We start from the raw sequence: 13,828 nt of genomic DNA on the forward strand, positions 1-13,828 counted from the left end.
TTGTCCGAGATCTCATTATCGCCAATCCTAATCTCCGCTGGTGGGAGTTGTCCACGAGTGAATGACACCCTCATGAGTTGACATTTGGATGGGTTTAGACGCACATTCGATACCTTACACCACTCTTCGAGTGCCGACAATGTGGAATTGATAGAACTTGGTGAAGTTAATCGACGCGTTTCTGCAACAGTTACATGTAGGTCATCTAGGCCTACATACTTCCACCTAGAGCATGCAGATGATTGGAGAGCATCGTTGACAATCGCTAGAAAAAGTATCTCTTAAGAATGTGAAAACTGATGCTTGTCTTTCACTAGGGAGGACAAAAAAATCATGCAATTTTCATACGCCTGATACTATGATACTAGCATAGATCTCAGGAAGCCTATCAATTTTGGGGTCAAAAGGTCAAAGGTCAAGGTCATAGTGACATGTTTTCATCTTACCCTTCTGAAGTCCTTGTAAATGCGATAACTTCAGTTTAACTTAACCTAGGCTCATATAATTTGATGTGTATGATACCAGCATAGATCCCAGGAAGCCTATTGATTTTGAGGTCAAAAGGTCAAAGGTCAAGTCACCATCTTCCACTCTTCGTGCTTGACCCATAACTCCATTTTTGCGTTACAGGCGGGCATATTATGTGCTCACCCCAGCGACACTCTTGTTTGTTAACGATTATATTTGAGAGTGGCCTTTTATTAGACTTATTAGGCTTTTAGGTTCCAATGTTTATCTAGGCAGGGAATTTTTAATGTTTTGGCTGTAGACATGAAGTATTTTCAGTTAGTGCACAACTTTTTCTAAGTGGTAAAGATTTATCTGCCAGTTGAGGTACTTGTACCGATGGATTTCATTATTTACTATAAATATAATTGTGAGAGCGTGGGTTAAATTTGTTAGTTCCTCTTGAAATGTATAAGCACTCCAAGATTGAGTTGATGTATCACACACTCTGATAAACAATTTCTTGCATATTTGTGCAACTTTCCCTCTTTCTTCATTTTTGAATCATAGATTCTTACATCGATTATTCAGTCAACTGTGATTTTGAGAATTCGATGTGCGGCTGGTCCCGGATGAAACGGGGTGATGCTGACTGGTATCGTGTAGCATCAGAGGATCATACATTTGGAAACTCAAGTAAGGCATGATGTGTGTTGTATACTTCATTCTATTAAAGGACAAGTCCACCCCAACAAAAACTTGATTTGAATAAAAAGAGAAAAATTCAACGAACATAACACTGAAAATTTCATCAAAATCGGATGTAAAATAAGAAAGTTATGACATTTTAAAGTTTTGCTTCATTTCACAAAACAGTTATATGCGCATCCCGGTCGGTATGCAAATGAGGGAACCGATGACATCACTCACTCACTATTTCTTTTGTATTTTATAATATTATATGAAATATGAAATATTTTGATTTTTTTTGTCATTGTCATGTGAAATGAAGTTTCATTCCTCCCTGAACACGTAGAATTCCATTATTTTAACATTTTGTGGTTCAGGCAATGAGGTCCTAATCGTCAAATTCGTAAAAATTGAAATATTGTATTATTCAAACAATAAAAAACAAAAGAAATAGTGAGTGAGTGACATCATCGACTCTCTAATTTAGATGTAACTGGCTCGTTCATATAACTATTTTGTTAAAAATAAGCGAAACTTTGAAATGTCATAACTTTCTTATTTTACATCCGATTTTGATGAAATTTTTAGCATTGTGCTTATCTGATTTTTCTCTATTGATTCAAATCAACATTTTTCTGAGGTGGACTTGACCTTTAAGTTGATTATAGGTTTAGTTCAGTCAATCCCTAGGCACACATTGTAAGCTTCTTAAGAGCGATGCATGTAAGGGGGGGGGGTCGGAAAAACGTATGGTTCACTTTTTCCCTAGGGAAAAAGTGGACTATGCGTGATGTGAGCAAGGAAAATGAACTGTTTCATGGGAAACGTTTTTCCTGGTAAAACAATTCTTTTTCTCCATGTGTACACACTACATGTTTATGCAACGATTGTAATACAAGGGATATTGAACCTACTATACCATATATATTTGAAACCTTTGATCTTACATTTTTCAGGAAACATGATTATTTAAAAGATTGAAATTATTTGCCTTTATTTCAGGTGGACATTATATCACTATTGAGATCAGATTAGTTGGTGGGCTCATTAGCCCGAGGATTTCTCCTCATAAACCCCTCACCTTCGAATTCTATTATTGCCTACGACAAAATGGCAATTTGACATTCAACATTAGATATCTACACAAAGCCAACATGACTTCAGAAATCATATGGAGCCTGCCATCTGCAGCTACTCATCACAGTTGGCTTCTTGGCGTAGTCGATATCAGTGAGTTTGGTTCAGGATGGATCATCATTGAGGGCACAAGTGGCATCTCCATCGATGATGTCAGTCTCATTGACAGTTCTTTACCATTTGTTGGTACGTAAGAAATCTGTTTACGCATGCCTAGTGATATTTAAAAATTTTGCATTTAACTTATATCATATAAAGTGTGTTATTAAAACAAGATTGGAAAACTTTGATATAAAACAAAAATGTTGTTGTATTTACACAACACCCCCCCGGAACCTTTAAAATTCCAATGTATTGTTTTTTTAAGGTAGCTATAAGATAATCAGAGCATTGTTGGAAATTAATGACTTGAATTCTTTCTGGTTCCAAGATGTTTCTAACTTTTCAGATTGAAACATAATATATGCAAGCCAGTTTTTTCTTATTTTCCCATAATGTACTTAACCCTTTGGGTGCGGGCTCGCGAATCTGAATAGTTCTCCCTGCGGCGGAGCCATTTTGGGTACATTGCTGGTATTTGGATCTGTTGCGGTGTTTTCCGAATCAATTGCTAATTGCGCCAAACTGATGTGTTTTCAGGATTTTTAGTAAATGTAAAGATGAAAGATCAGACATTTTTCTTTCTAGAAATAAAGGTTTCGCTTTTCAAATCAACAGAATTGTTAAGAAATTTACGAGGAAAAGGTCGTGTTATTTTGTCAAATCTTCGCTTTCCCCCAAGTCAATAGGCACAGTGTACAAAAATGCGTAAGGGCAATCGGCACGTGCGGACTGGTCTCTTTACCTCCTTGTATAGAGATCATTTGCAAAGTGTATAATTACGAAGATAATCCGTTTTGGGTGAAATCACAGCATATCAAATACCTTTATTTTCCAGAATGAATAAAAAAGGGTCAATATTCCCTTGCAAGTACGATGATAATTTAACACTGCGCAACGAAAGTCCGAAACTATTTTGTGATTTTTGGCTTCTGGGCTTCAAGACGGTGGCCTCAACATTTCACTAAAAATCGCCTTTCGTATCTTCTTTTCATAAATTATAGTTTTCTTTACAGTCTATTTTTCCACGCAGAGCTGCTGTAGTAAAAAAATAATTTTGTTCCTGAAGATTGCATACCAGTATTCGATTTGTTTTCCTCAGTGTTGCAATTTCAAAGAGTAAAGGGAGTAAATGTGACTCGAATAGTGGATCTGAAATCATACCTCCCAATGCTCTCCTCGTCTCGTTATACGTTTCATTTTCATTTCTCCCTTTTCCCTCCAAAATAACCATGCTACCGATTACTATTTGTCACAATGAGAGAAAATAAATTATTTTTATCTAATGAAATTGTAGCATCCGCAATTAAGTGTTTTAATTTGTTCTTTCATTTTATTCATTGTTTAACCGTTCTGGTTTTTGTCTCACCTGCATAGCAGAGTGAGACTATAGGCGCCGCTTTTCCAACGGCAGTGGCGGCGGCGTCAACACCAAATCTTAACCGAAGATTAAGTTTTTTAAATGACAGCATAACTTAGATAATATATAGACCTAGTTCATGAAACTTGGCCATAAGATTAATCAAGTATTACTGAACATCCTGCCTGAGTTTCATGTCACATGACCAAGGTCAAAGGTCATTTAGGGTCAATGAACTTAGACTATGTTGGGGGAATCAACATCAAAATCTTAACCTAAGGTTAAGTTTTTGAAATGTCATCATAACTTAGAAAATATATGGACCTAGTTCATGAAACTTGAACATAAGGTTAATCAAGTATCACTGAAGATCCTGCATGAGTTTCACGTCACATGACCAAGGTCAAAGGTCAATGAACTTTGGCCGAATGGGGGTATCTGTTGAATTACCATCATAACTTTGAGAGTTTATGGATCTGATTCATGAAACTTGGACATAAGAGTAGTCAAGTATCACTGCATATCCTGTGCAAGTTTCATGTCACATTATCAAGGTCAAAGGTCATATAAGGTCAATGAACTTTGGCCAAATTAGGGGTATTTGTTGAATTACCATCATATCTCTGTAAGTGTATTGGTCTAGTTCATAAAACGTGGACATAAGAGTAACCAAGTATCACTGAACATCTTGTGCGAGTTATAGTACTGTAGGTTTCAAAGTCAGCACTGCTGCGATATTGAATCGTGTGATGCAGGTGAGACCGCCAGAGGCATTCCCCTTGTTCATATTTTTAGATTAATTAATTAGTTTTTGCCTTTAACTCAATTTATATAGCTAGTAGAATGCTAATGTTTGATGATAGTATCAATTTTTACATTTCCAACAAATATCTACAAAAAAAATGCAAAAATGTAGTTGATTCCTTATGTACATGTATTTGATTGTTTTTAAAATTCTTATGTATTTCTTTGTTTTTTCGAACCTTTCTTTTGTTGTTTTTTTACGATGAACTTTGTCAAGAACCTGTTTGCAATCATAATTAGCATAGAATAAATCCATTTATATCAACAAAAGTAAAAATAATCATACATTTATGATATTTGGTTGGAAAACACATTTGCATTTACTAATTTGTACACAGAATAACGTTTTTGAGCAATTTTGGGTCTGACATGCACTTATAAAATGTTGCGTAATTTCGGAACCGCAAACCCGGGTGTTGCAAAATTGGTTTCAAAAGATGCACAGGATTTGGAAGTAAAAAGTCAGCGAGTGGCGTGGTCAAAATATTTTGCGCAACGGCGTAGTGACAACATTTGTTGAGGGGGGTCAAATTGACCCCCTCCCCGGTTTAAAAAGGGTAAAGCTCTTGTAAAGTACAGTCTCAATAGATTCAATGAAACCACTTTGAGTGTCATTCATGTATAAAACATATTGAGACATATGCCAACTAGCATTTTAAATCAAAACTGTGTTGTCTATTGAGTAATATACTCAATAGAGCATCATTTCATTACTTCTTTGACAATAATATTTTGTGTCAAGAGATTTTTGTAAAATATGGTTTGCACTTTTGAGAAATGTTATTGCGGATCGAGTTAAAATTTCATCAGTTACCATTACCTGCTTATTTTCCCCGTAATAAGTTCTGACGTAGGATTATTTCATGATGTTTGTCATTTTTCTCAGGTGATGACGATAGTTATATAGCGCTCCTTCCTGATTCACCCATTTACGTGACGTCGCCTGGCTTCCCAAAGCCGTACCCCAGTAACATAACACGAACATTACAGTTCCGTGTTCAGAATCGAAAGGGAGCTCACATCATGTTTGAATCGTTCTCTCTGGAGCCCGTGTTCGACACGTTGACTATTGGACTGGGACCCGACCCCACTGATCAGAGCAGCATGTTGTATGAATTCTCTCAAATACTGAACCAAAGACTCATCTCTGGTGTAATTCCTAGCCAGGAATTCTGGCTTGTTTTCAAGAGCGATTGGACAGTCTCAGGAGATGGATTCAAAGCCTTGTTAATGGCAACTGATCAAAGTAAGTTGCATTGTCAGATCCATGATTTAATTTCATGAATTTTCTAAAGTATCAATGTACAAAGTTTGTGTGATATTTCCCTTTGATTTTGTGTATTGTATTACCAAAGAAAAGGGGGATTATCATGCTGATGATGATACCTTGTACTTTGTTGCACCATGATTGTTAAGTTACTAATTAGATTGATGATACAGATGGTTACGTCACCACATCTAATACATTTTGCAATTACATGCACACACGCCAACACACACAAACTCCCATGCGCACATGCATTGCGCAATTAATGTTACAGCTAGGGATCCTCAAACCCTTTGAATCTATCAATAAAGATGTTCGTAATAATTAGTCTTTCACCTACATGTATCTATGGATCAAGTAAAATCCAGCTAATTATGTTATGTTGGATGACTCATTATGGGATCTCAGAGGGCCATTATTGTATGAATCATAGATCATAGAATCATAGATGAGTGCAATAGTGGCCATAAAGAGTGGTATCAGCAATCCAATAAAATTATCATCTATACTGTGCCCTCTTTCACCCCCTCCCCAAAAATATATTGAGCAAATTATTTCTCTTATTACACTTGGTGAGTATAGAACCCCATTTCATGCTATCATTTTGATCATATAAATGTGACTATTCCATGTACATGCCACACTACTCTGAGGCAATTTCATGGCGTTTCATGGCACATTGCTTTGCATTGTACACACATAGGCCTGTATTCTGAAGTCGGGTTTAAATTAAACCCTGGTTTAAAGTTGTGGTTTAACTATGGATAGCCAATTGGGGCACAAATTCCTAACAGTACACGTTCAGTTTATTACCTCATTTGACAACCAAATTGTTCATCATTGTTTGGGAATGATAACTGAAGTATTTTTCTTCATTATGAAAGCAAAAGGAAACAAAAAAGTAAACTTAAGAAATATACAATATAAACAGAAATCTTGAACTTTTGGCTCCCCATAATTTTAGCACAGAGTTAGACCGTGGTCTGAGTTAAACCTGACTTCAGAATATGGGCCATTGTCTATTCACACACTTACATCTTTTGGCCCGTATTCTGTAGTAGGGTTTAACTTAAACTTGGGTTTAAAGTTGTAGTTTAAGTATGGATAGCCAATTGTTACATAAATCACTAACAGTAGAGATATCATATTTCAGCTCAATTGGCTCTCAAATCATTCATAATTGTCTAGGAAGTATAAAAAGATGATTGTCTTCACCATGGACGAATAAGGAAAGAGCCGCAGTAAACATAAAGAATAATACAACTTAATAACATTTTTGACACATTTGGCTTCCCATAATTTTAGCATAGAGTTAGACCATGGTCTAAATTAAACCTGTCTTCAGAATACGGGCCTTTGCATTTATAGACCATGCTATGCATATTTAATAGCGATTTTTTTTTTCATGAACCTATAGGATATAATTCTCTTCAGATTTTGGTGCTTTGTGTATCAAGTACTCATACTGCTCAATCGATTTATGCACGGGCAGAACAAAATACACGTCTTTGCTTCACCGTTAAAACACCCTATAGAAATATTACTTCAAGTCCACCCCAGGAAAATGCTGACTTGAATAAATAAAGAAAAATCAAACTAACATAGTGCTGAAAATTTCATCAAAATCGTATGTACATGTGTAAAATAAGAAAGTTATGACATTTTAAAGTTTCGCTTATTTTTCACAAAATAGTGATATGCACAACTAGGTGAGTCAGTTGATGATGTCCATCACTCACTATTTCTTTTGTGTTTTTTATTGTTTGAATTATACAATATTTCATTTTTTATAGATTTGACAATAAGGACCAACTTGACTGAACCATATAGTATTAAACAATGCTAGTTCCACATGTTCAGAGAGGAATTAATCGTTGTATCACTTGACAATGAGAAGAAAATTAGAATATTTCATATTTCATATAATAAAATACAAAAGAAATAGTGAGTGGATGACATCATAGTCTCCTCATTTGCATACCGGCCAGGTTGTGCATATAAATGTTTTGTGAAATTAAGCAAAACTTGAAAATGTCATAACTTTTTTATTTTACATCCGATTTTGATGAAATTTTGAGTGTTTTGCTTGTTGGAATTTTCTCTTTTTACTCAAATCAACTTTTTGTTGGGGTGGACTTGTCAAGTCTACCCCAGAAAACTGTTGATTTGAATAAATAGAGAAAAATCAAACAAGCATTATGCATTAAGCATTCTTATTTTACATCCGATTTTGATGAAATTTTCAGTGTTATGTTTGTTGGATTTTTCTCTTTTTATGTGAATCAAATTTTTGTTGGGGTGGACTTTTCCTCACCCACTACCTCAGTAACTGACACATCTTACTATATTTTTATTGCTTGTCAATTATGTAGAATCTGACGAATCATCCGTAATCAATAGTTCCCCGCCACAAGGCATCATTGGACTGTACCCTGGGGAATATCATTGGTTTGACTGCCCAGAAAATGTTTATTTCACCTCGAGCTTCTCTGACGTATATTGGGTCATCTTAGGCCCTCAAGGAACTGGATTGCTGATGGAACCTTGGCTTTTTCACAGTAGGGGTTTCCTTTCATTCCGATCGTATGGATTGATTGCAACTTTCACGCGTTATTCTGCATTGAGAAATATCCATGTCTACGTTGGGCTGTTACAAGTACATTATATCGGTGAATACCCATCAACCAAGTGGTCATATTTCCAGTTCAAGGTTACATCAATACCAGGTTACGTAATTTTTTATTCATTACATTTGTTGCATTTCTACCTCATAATCTACCTGCACCTTGTGTCGATAATCAGAACATTGTGCTAAAAAATGAACCCTTACATATAGGTGCATACATGTATTCTGAAGTCCAGTTTAACCAAAGGTTGGTCTAAGGCTATGCCAAAACTATGGGAAGCCAGAATGTCAATGTTATTTACATTTAATATGTCTTTGTTTTATTCACTGTGCTCTCTCTCTCCATTTTTAGAATGGTACATAACAATTTTTAGTTACTTTTGTAAGAAATGAGCCAGTTAAGTTGAACATGTACTGTTACAGAGTTTTTGTCACGATTGGCCATCCATAGTTAAACCTCAACTTCAAACTAAACCCAAGTTCTGAATACTGGTCATAGAGCTTCAATTTTGACAGGCCTGTCCCAAAGCTGTTCTCAAGTAACTTTATGACTTTACATTCAACTGTTGATCATCGTGCCCAAATGACATACCCTAAAATTCCCATTGTTTTGCATCATTGGAGTGAATTTCAATAATTATTGTCTAATCTTGTGAACTTCAAGTGATTGTTAAACAAGGAAATGTGTCATATAAACTATTTACTTTAGCCAATGGGAATACATATTCATCATGAAGAATCTGATTTTGAAGAAAAAATATATCATCATTCGTACAAACAATTTCATGAAAAATGTTATGGCTAATCGAACATGTTCTTCTTTTATATTGTCATCAGAATTTCGTAACAGTAGTTGTTGGTAAATAATTCATAGCCTGAAACATTGCAATACTGGGTCGCATTTCATAAGAGCTTGTCCTAATCATAACAAATGTACAGTTTCTATAAAAATTGTTACTACCATCTACTCAAATCAAATAATTTCAGTAGCTTTAAACTGTCATTGCAAATTTATTATTATAACGTGCTTTATGAAACAGGCCCCTGGTTTTACTCTTATTAGATGGGACCACCTATATACGGCATCTTCCAATATAAGAAGCCTAATCATAACAGTTTGTTCTAGTCCTTGTTATTTACAGTATGTTAGCCATTGAATTTGCCATTTTAATACTGACATATATATTTTTTTGTTTTGCCTTGGATTATTTGGATTATTAATGACATAATTTTCTATCCTTGTTATCAATTATAATCTCCACCATTACTTATTATAGATTTCATTTATTTTATTTTTTAACTGTATAGGTGGTTGCACTGGCAATAATACTGCTTGTTCATCAGGTGCATGCATTAGCCCGTCCCAATTGTGTGATGGAATCAATGACTGTGGAGATTTAAGTGATGAAGACAATTGTCGTGAGTAAAACATCTTTCTGTGTTTATAGATAAATTGTCCCCTCTCACTTCCTGAATTGCACCAATACTATAGCTTTCTTTTGATTTCCATTTGTCTACTTCAAGGAGTGCCTTTGCCTATAGATCAATTAGATACAAAGGACATGTCTTTTTAACATTTCATCCTATGTAACAATTGTTTCATAATTTGTGCCAAAAACTTTGGGGTGGATTTATGATAGCATACATTGCAAATTAATTAAATAAAAAAAACCATGCTTGAATGAAAATTTTGATCAATGGATTATAATGAACGTTTGTATCTTGGTTCACAGTGACTAGATTTCTCACTCCTAGTGATGTCAAAATAAATTTAAGTTTAATTTCACACTTCATCCTTGCATTTTGAAATGTCACCATTTCATGAAATAAATTTTGAACCATATTTGTTTCCCATTTCCAGCATCTTGCACTCCGGTACCTTCATCATGTAAAAGTTTTGTGGAGTACAACAATACCTTCTTTCCTCACAAATACGCTGAAAGTATACAAGAAGCCAACTATAAAATGTCCCAGGTATATTAATCAAATTCATGTCAAGTAAATGTGACCATCCACCCCTGAACTAGCAATTGGTCGCCAGCCGAGAATGTTCTCTATCAAAGGATAGAACAATAATTTTGTATTTAAAAACAATAAAAATTGAAAATTAGCTCATCTAGAAGAGTAAGTCTTCTTCATATTGTCAAAATTGGAAGATACAGAAGTTGGTTTACACCATTTTTTTTTAATACGATGCATGCAAATGCTGCACCCAAAAATGCACCACACACTGGAAGGTTGCATCAAATTAAAGCATAGACACACATTTGCATAATTATACACTCACTATTACCTAGAGTCTTGAACCCCCTTGATTCATTATAATAATCCTAGCATTTTGTTTAACACCCAGTTAAGATTCTATTACCAGATAAAGAAACCACCTTATACCCTTTTCCCCTCCTGTTGTTTTGAACACCTGGTTAGAATATCATCAATACAAAGATAAGCAACATATCATCCTTAACACAATGAATTTCTGTAACAACTTTTTAACAATCATTTCTTTTTCCCAACTTCATACCTTTGATCTGCTTTTTTATTAGATTCAAGAAATTATTGGTACATCAGTGTCTTTCAGTAATCTTGAGTCGTTATGCCAAATCTTCTATCCACAATGCTTCCACAATGGACCCACTACGAGACCCTGTCGATCGGCATGCGTGGAACTGGAAAACAAATACCATTTCAAGTATGAAAATCAGACAGGGCTGGAATGGCCTCTTGACTGCAACGATTTTCCAGACTCAATGGAGACATCCGACGGCTCCTGTACAGGCCCTGATGGAGGTAGAATTATATTTACCTTAATTCTTAACTATCGTTTTTAGCTCATCCGGCCCGAAGGGCAAGATGAGCTTTATGCCGTGGCGTCCGTCGTCCGTCCACAATTTCAAAATGCTTCTTCTTCGCCATTTCAAGTCCGATTTCAATTCTGTTTGCTTTATATGATAGCACTAGGTGGGGGATTCAAAACTTCTACACAGAATTTTGTAACTCATTAAATATGCTAATTTATGCGCATTTTTCAAAGTTCACAAAAAATGCTTCTTTATTTGTTGACCGATTTTGAATTTTTTTTTTTTTGATATTTTTTTAAATTTCTGGTAGAGCTTCATGAGGTTCACCAAACTTCTACACAGAATTTTGAAATTTTGACTAGAACGATTTTTAGGCTAATTTATGCAAAATTAATTTGTGCATATTTTTAACAATTTACATATAAAATGCTTCTTCTTAATTTGTTGACCGATTTTGATTTTTTTTCTTCCATCTGGTAGTAGAACTTCATGAGGTTCACCAAACTTCTACACAGAATTTTGAAATTTGGAGTAGAAAATTATTTATGCTAATTTATGCGAAATTCATAAATCACAGAAAATGCCTCTTTAATTGTTGACTGAATTTAAAAATGCTTCTTCGTCATTTCAAGTCTGATTTCAATTGTGTTTGCTTTCTATGATAGCATTAGGTGGGGGATCGAAAACTTCTTCACAGAATTTTGAAAATCATTAAATATGCTAATTTATGTGCATTTTTCAAAATTCACAAAAAATGCTTCTCCTTTGTTATTTGTTGACCAATTTTGATCTTTTGGCTTCCTTCGGGTAGCACTTCATGAGGTTCACAAAATTTTACACAGAATTTTGAACTTTTGACGAGAAAATTTTTTATGCTAATTTATGCGTATTTTTAAAAATTCACATAAAATGCTTCTTCTTCTTTAATTGTTGACCGATATTGATTTTTTTTCTTCCATCTGGTAGAACTTCATGAGGTTCACCAAACTTTTACACAGAATTTTGACATTTTCAGTAGAAAATTATTTATGCTAATTTATGCGAAATTTATTCATAAATCACAGAAAATGCCTATTCTTCTTTATTTGTAAACCAATTTTGATTTTTTTCTTCCATCTGGTAGAGCTGCATGGGGAACACCAAACTTGTGCACAAAATTTTGAAATTTTGTCTAGAAAATTATTTATGCTGATTTATGCAAAATTTATTCATAAATCACAAAAAATTATTTTTCTCCTTCATTTGTTGATCAGTTTCAATTGTTTGCTTTATATGATAGCTCTAGGTGGTTAAACAAAATTTCAACACAGAATTTGGAAACTCAGTAATATGCTAATTTATTCATATATTTTCAAAACTCACAAAAAATACTTATTTATTTGTTGAATGATTTTGATTATTTTTGTTCCATCTGAGAGGTACATGAGGTTCACCAAGGTTCTACACAAGAGTTTAGAAATTTTGAGCAGAAAATTATTTATGCTAATTTATATGAAATTTATTCATAGATCACAAAAAATGCCTCTATGTCATTTCTTCATCAATTTCAATTCTTTATCCTCAATTTATGTCACCAATATCATTCACTACAGTGTCAACTGGGCTGAAATTAAAATTGTCTTAAATTTCGTTGCGAGATGCCGGATGAGCTCCACATCATTGATGTGCTAGTTTTTTATCCCTTTCTTTTTTGCTCTTTTGTCTCGTCTGTATAGCAGATCTAGACTACATGTGCCACTTTTCCGACAGCGGCAGCGTAAAAATTGAAATCATAACCAAGTTTCTTAACCAAGGTTAGGTTTTTTATGTCATCATAATGTTAAAGTATATGTATCTACTTAATGAGTCTGGGGGGTGTTTCACAAAGATTTAAGTATGACTTAAATCGCACTTAAATGCCGATGCGTACATGATATGCAACGCGCGATCTTATTGATAGATACTCATTAGTGCACGTCCTCATGACACGATCTGACCAATGCGGTCAAGCCTTTCATACCGTACGCAACTCGTTATTTAAGTGCGACTCTAAGTCATACTTAAATCTTTGTGAAACACCCCCCAGGACAAGTAAACAAGCATCATTTAACATTTGGGATGATTTTCAGATAGATTATTACAGACAACCACAATCACCACAGTCATGATGACCACGTTACCAGAATAGTATGCTTATTCTTTCTGTGCTCAGATCTCCTTAACACAGCGATATGTGGCACCCGACCTGCATACACGCCATTCCAATCCTCGGTGAGGGTAGAGGGCGGTGTTCATGCTGAGGATGGTGAATTTCCTTGGATGGTTTACCTGCACGACGAGCATGCAGGACAGTTCTGTAGTGGTACCCTGCTAGGGCGTGAGTGGGTTATCACGTCTGCACATTGCGTTAGGTGAGTACATTCCCTCATGGAAATTTCAGTCTAACCACTATAGCTAGTCAATACATGTAGCTTGCGGCTAACTCGTGAATACCTACATGTACATGTAGCAGACAGCTGAATAAGCCTGAAATAGGCATGCAGAAAAATAAACAATCTTTTTACAGCGAGCATTTCTGTTTACTAGCTTGCAATTGCTTATTACATGTAACTGAGCCA

At 35.0% G+C, this 13,828-nt stretch overlaps 1 protein-coding gene across 1 annotated transcript in view; it reads left to right on the forward strand.

The window, feature by feature from the left end:
• Positions 1–13,828, forward strand: part of LOC129270210 (uncharacterized) — an 86,602-nt gene that overhangs the window by 28,778 nt on the left and 43,996 nt on the right. The window contains exons 22-29 of the mRNA XM_064106022.1: positions 1,018–1,143; positions 2,140–2,460; positions 5,424–5,783; positions 8,177–8,530; positions 9,739–9,849; positions 10,292–10,404; positions 10,977–11,220; positions 13,423–13,621. Coding sequence (XP_063962092.1) covers positions 1,018–1,143; positions 2,140–2,460; positions 5,424–5,783; positions 8,177–8,530; positions 9,739–9,849; positions 10,292–10,404; positions 10,977–11,220; positions 13,423–13,621 — 1,828 coding nt within the window. The remainder of the gene's footprint in view (positions 1–1,017; positions 1,144–2,139; positions 2,461–5,423; positions 5,784–8,176; positions 8,531–9,738; positions 9,850–10,291; positions 10,405–10,976; positions 11,221–13,422; positions 13,622–13,828) is intronic.

Source organism: Lytechinus pictus, chromosome 10, assembly GCF_037042905.1.
Source record: "Lytechinus pictus isolate F3 Inbred chromosome 10, Lp3.0, whole genome shotgun sequence".
NCBI lineage: Eukaryota > Metazoa > Echinodermata > Echinoidea > Temnopleuroida > Toxopneustidae > Lytechinus > Lytechinus pictus.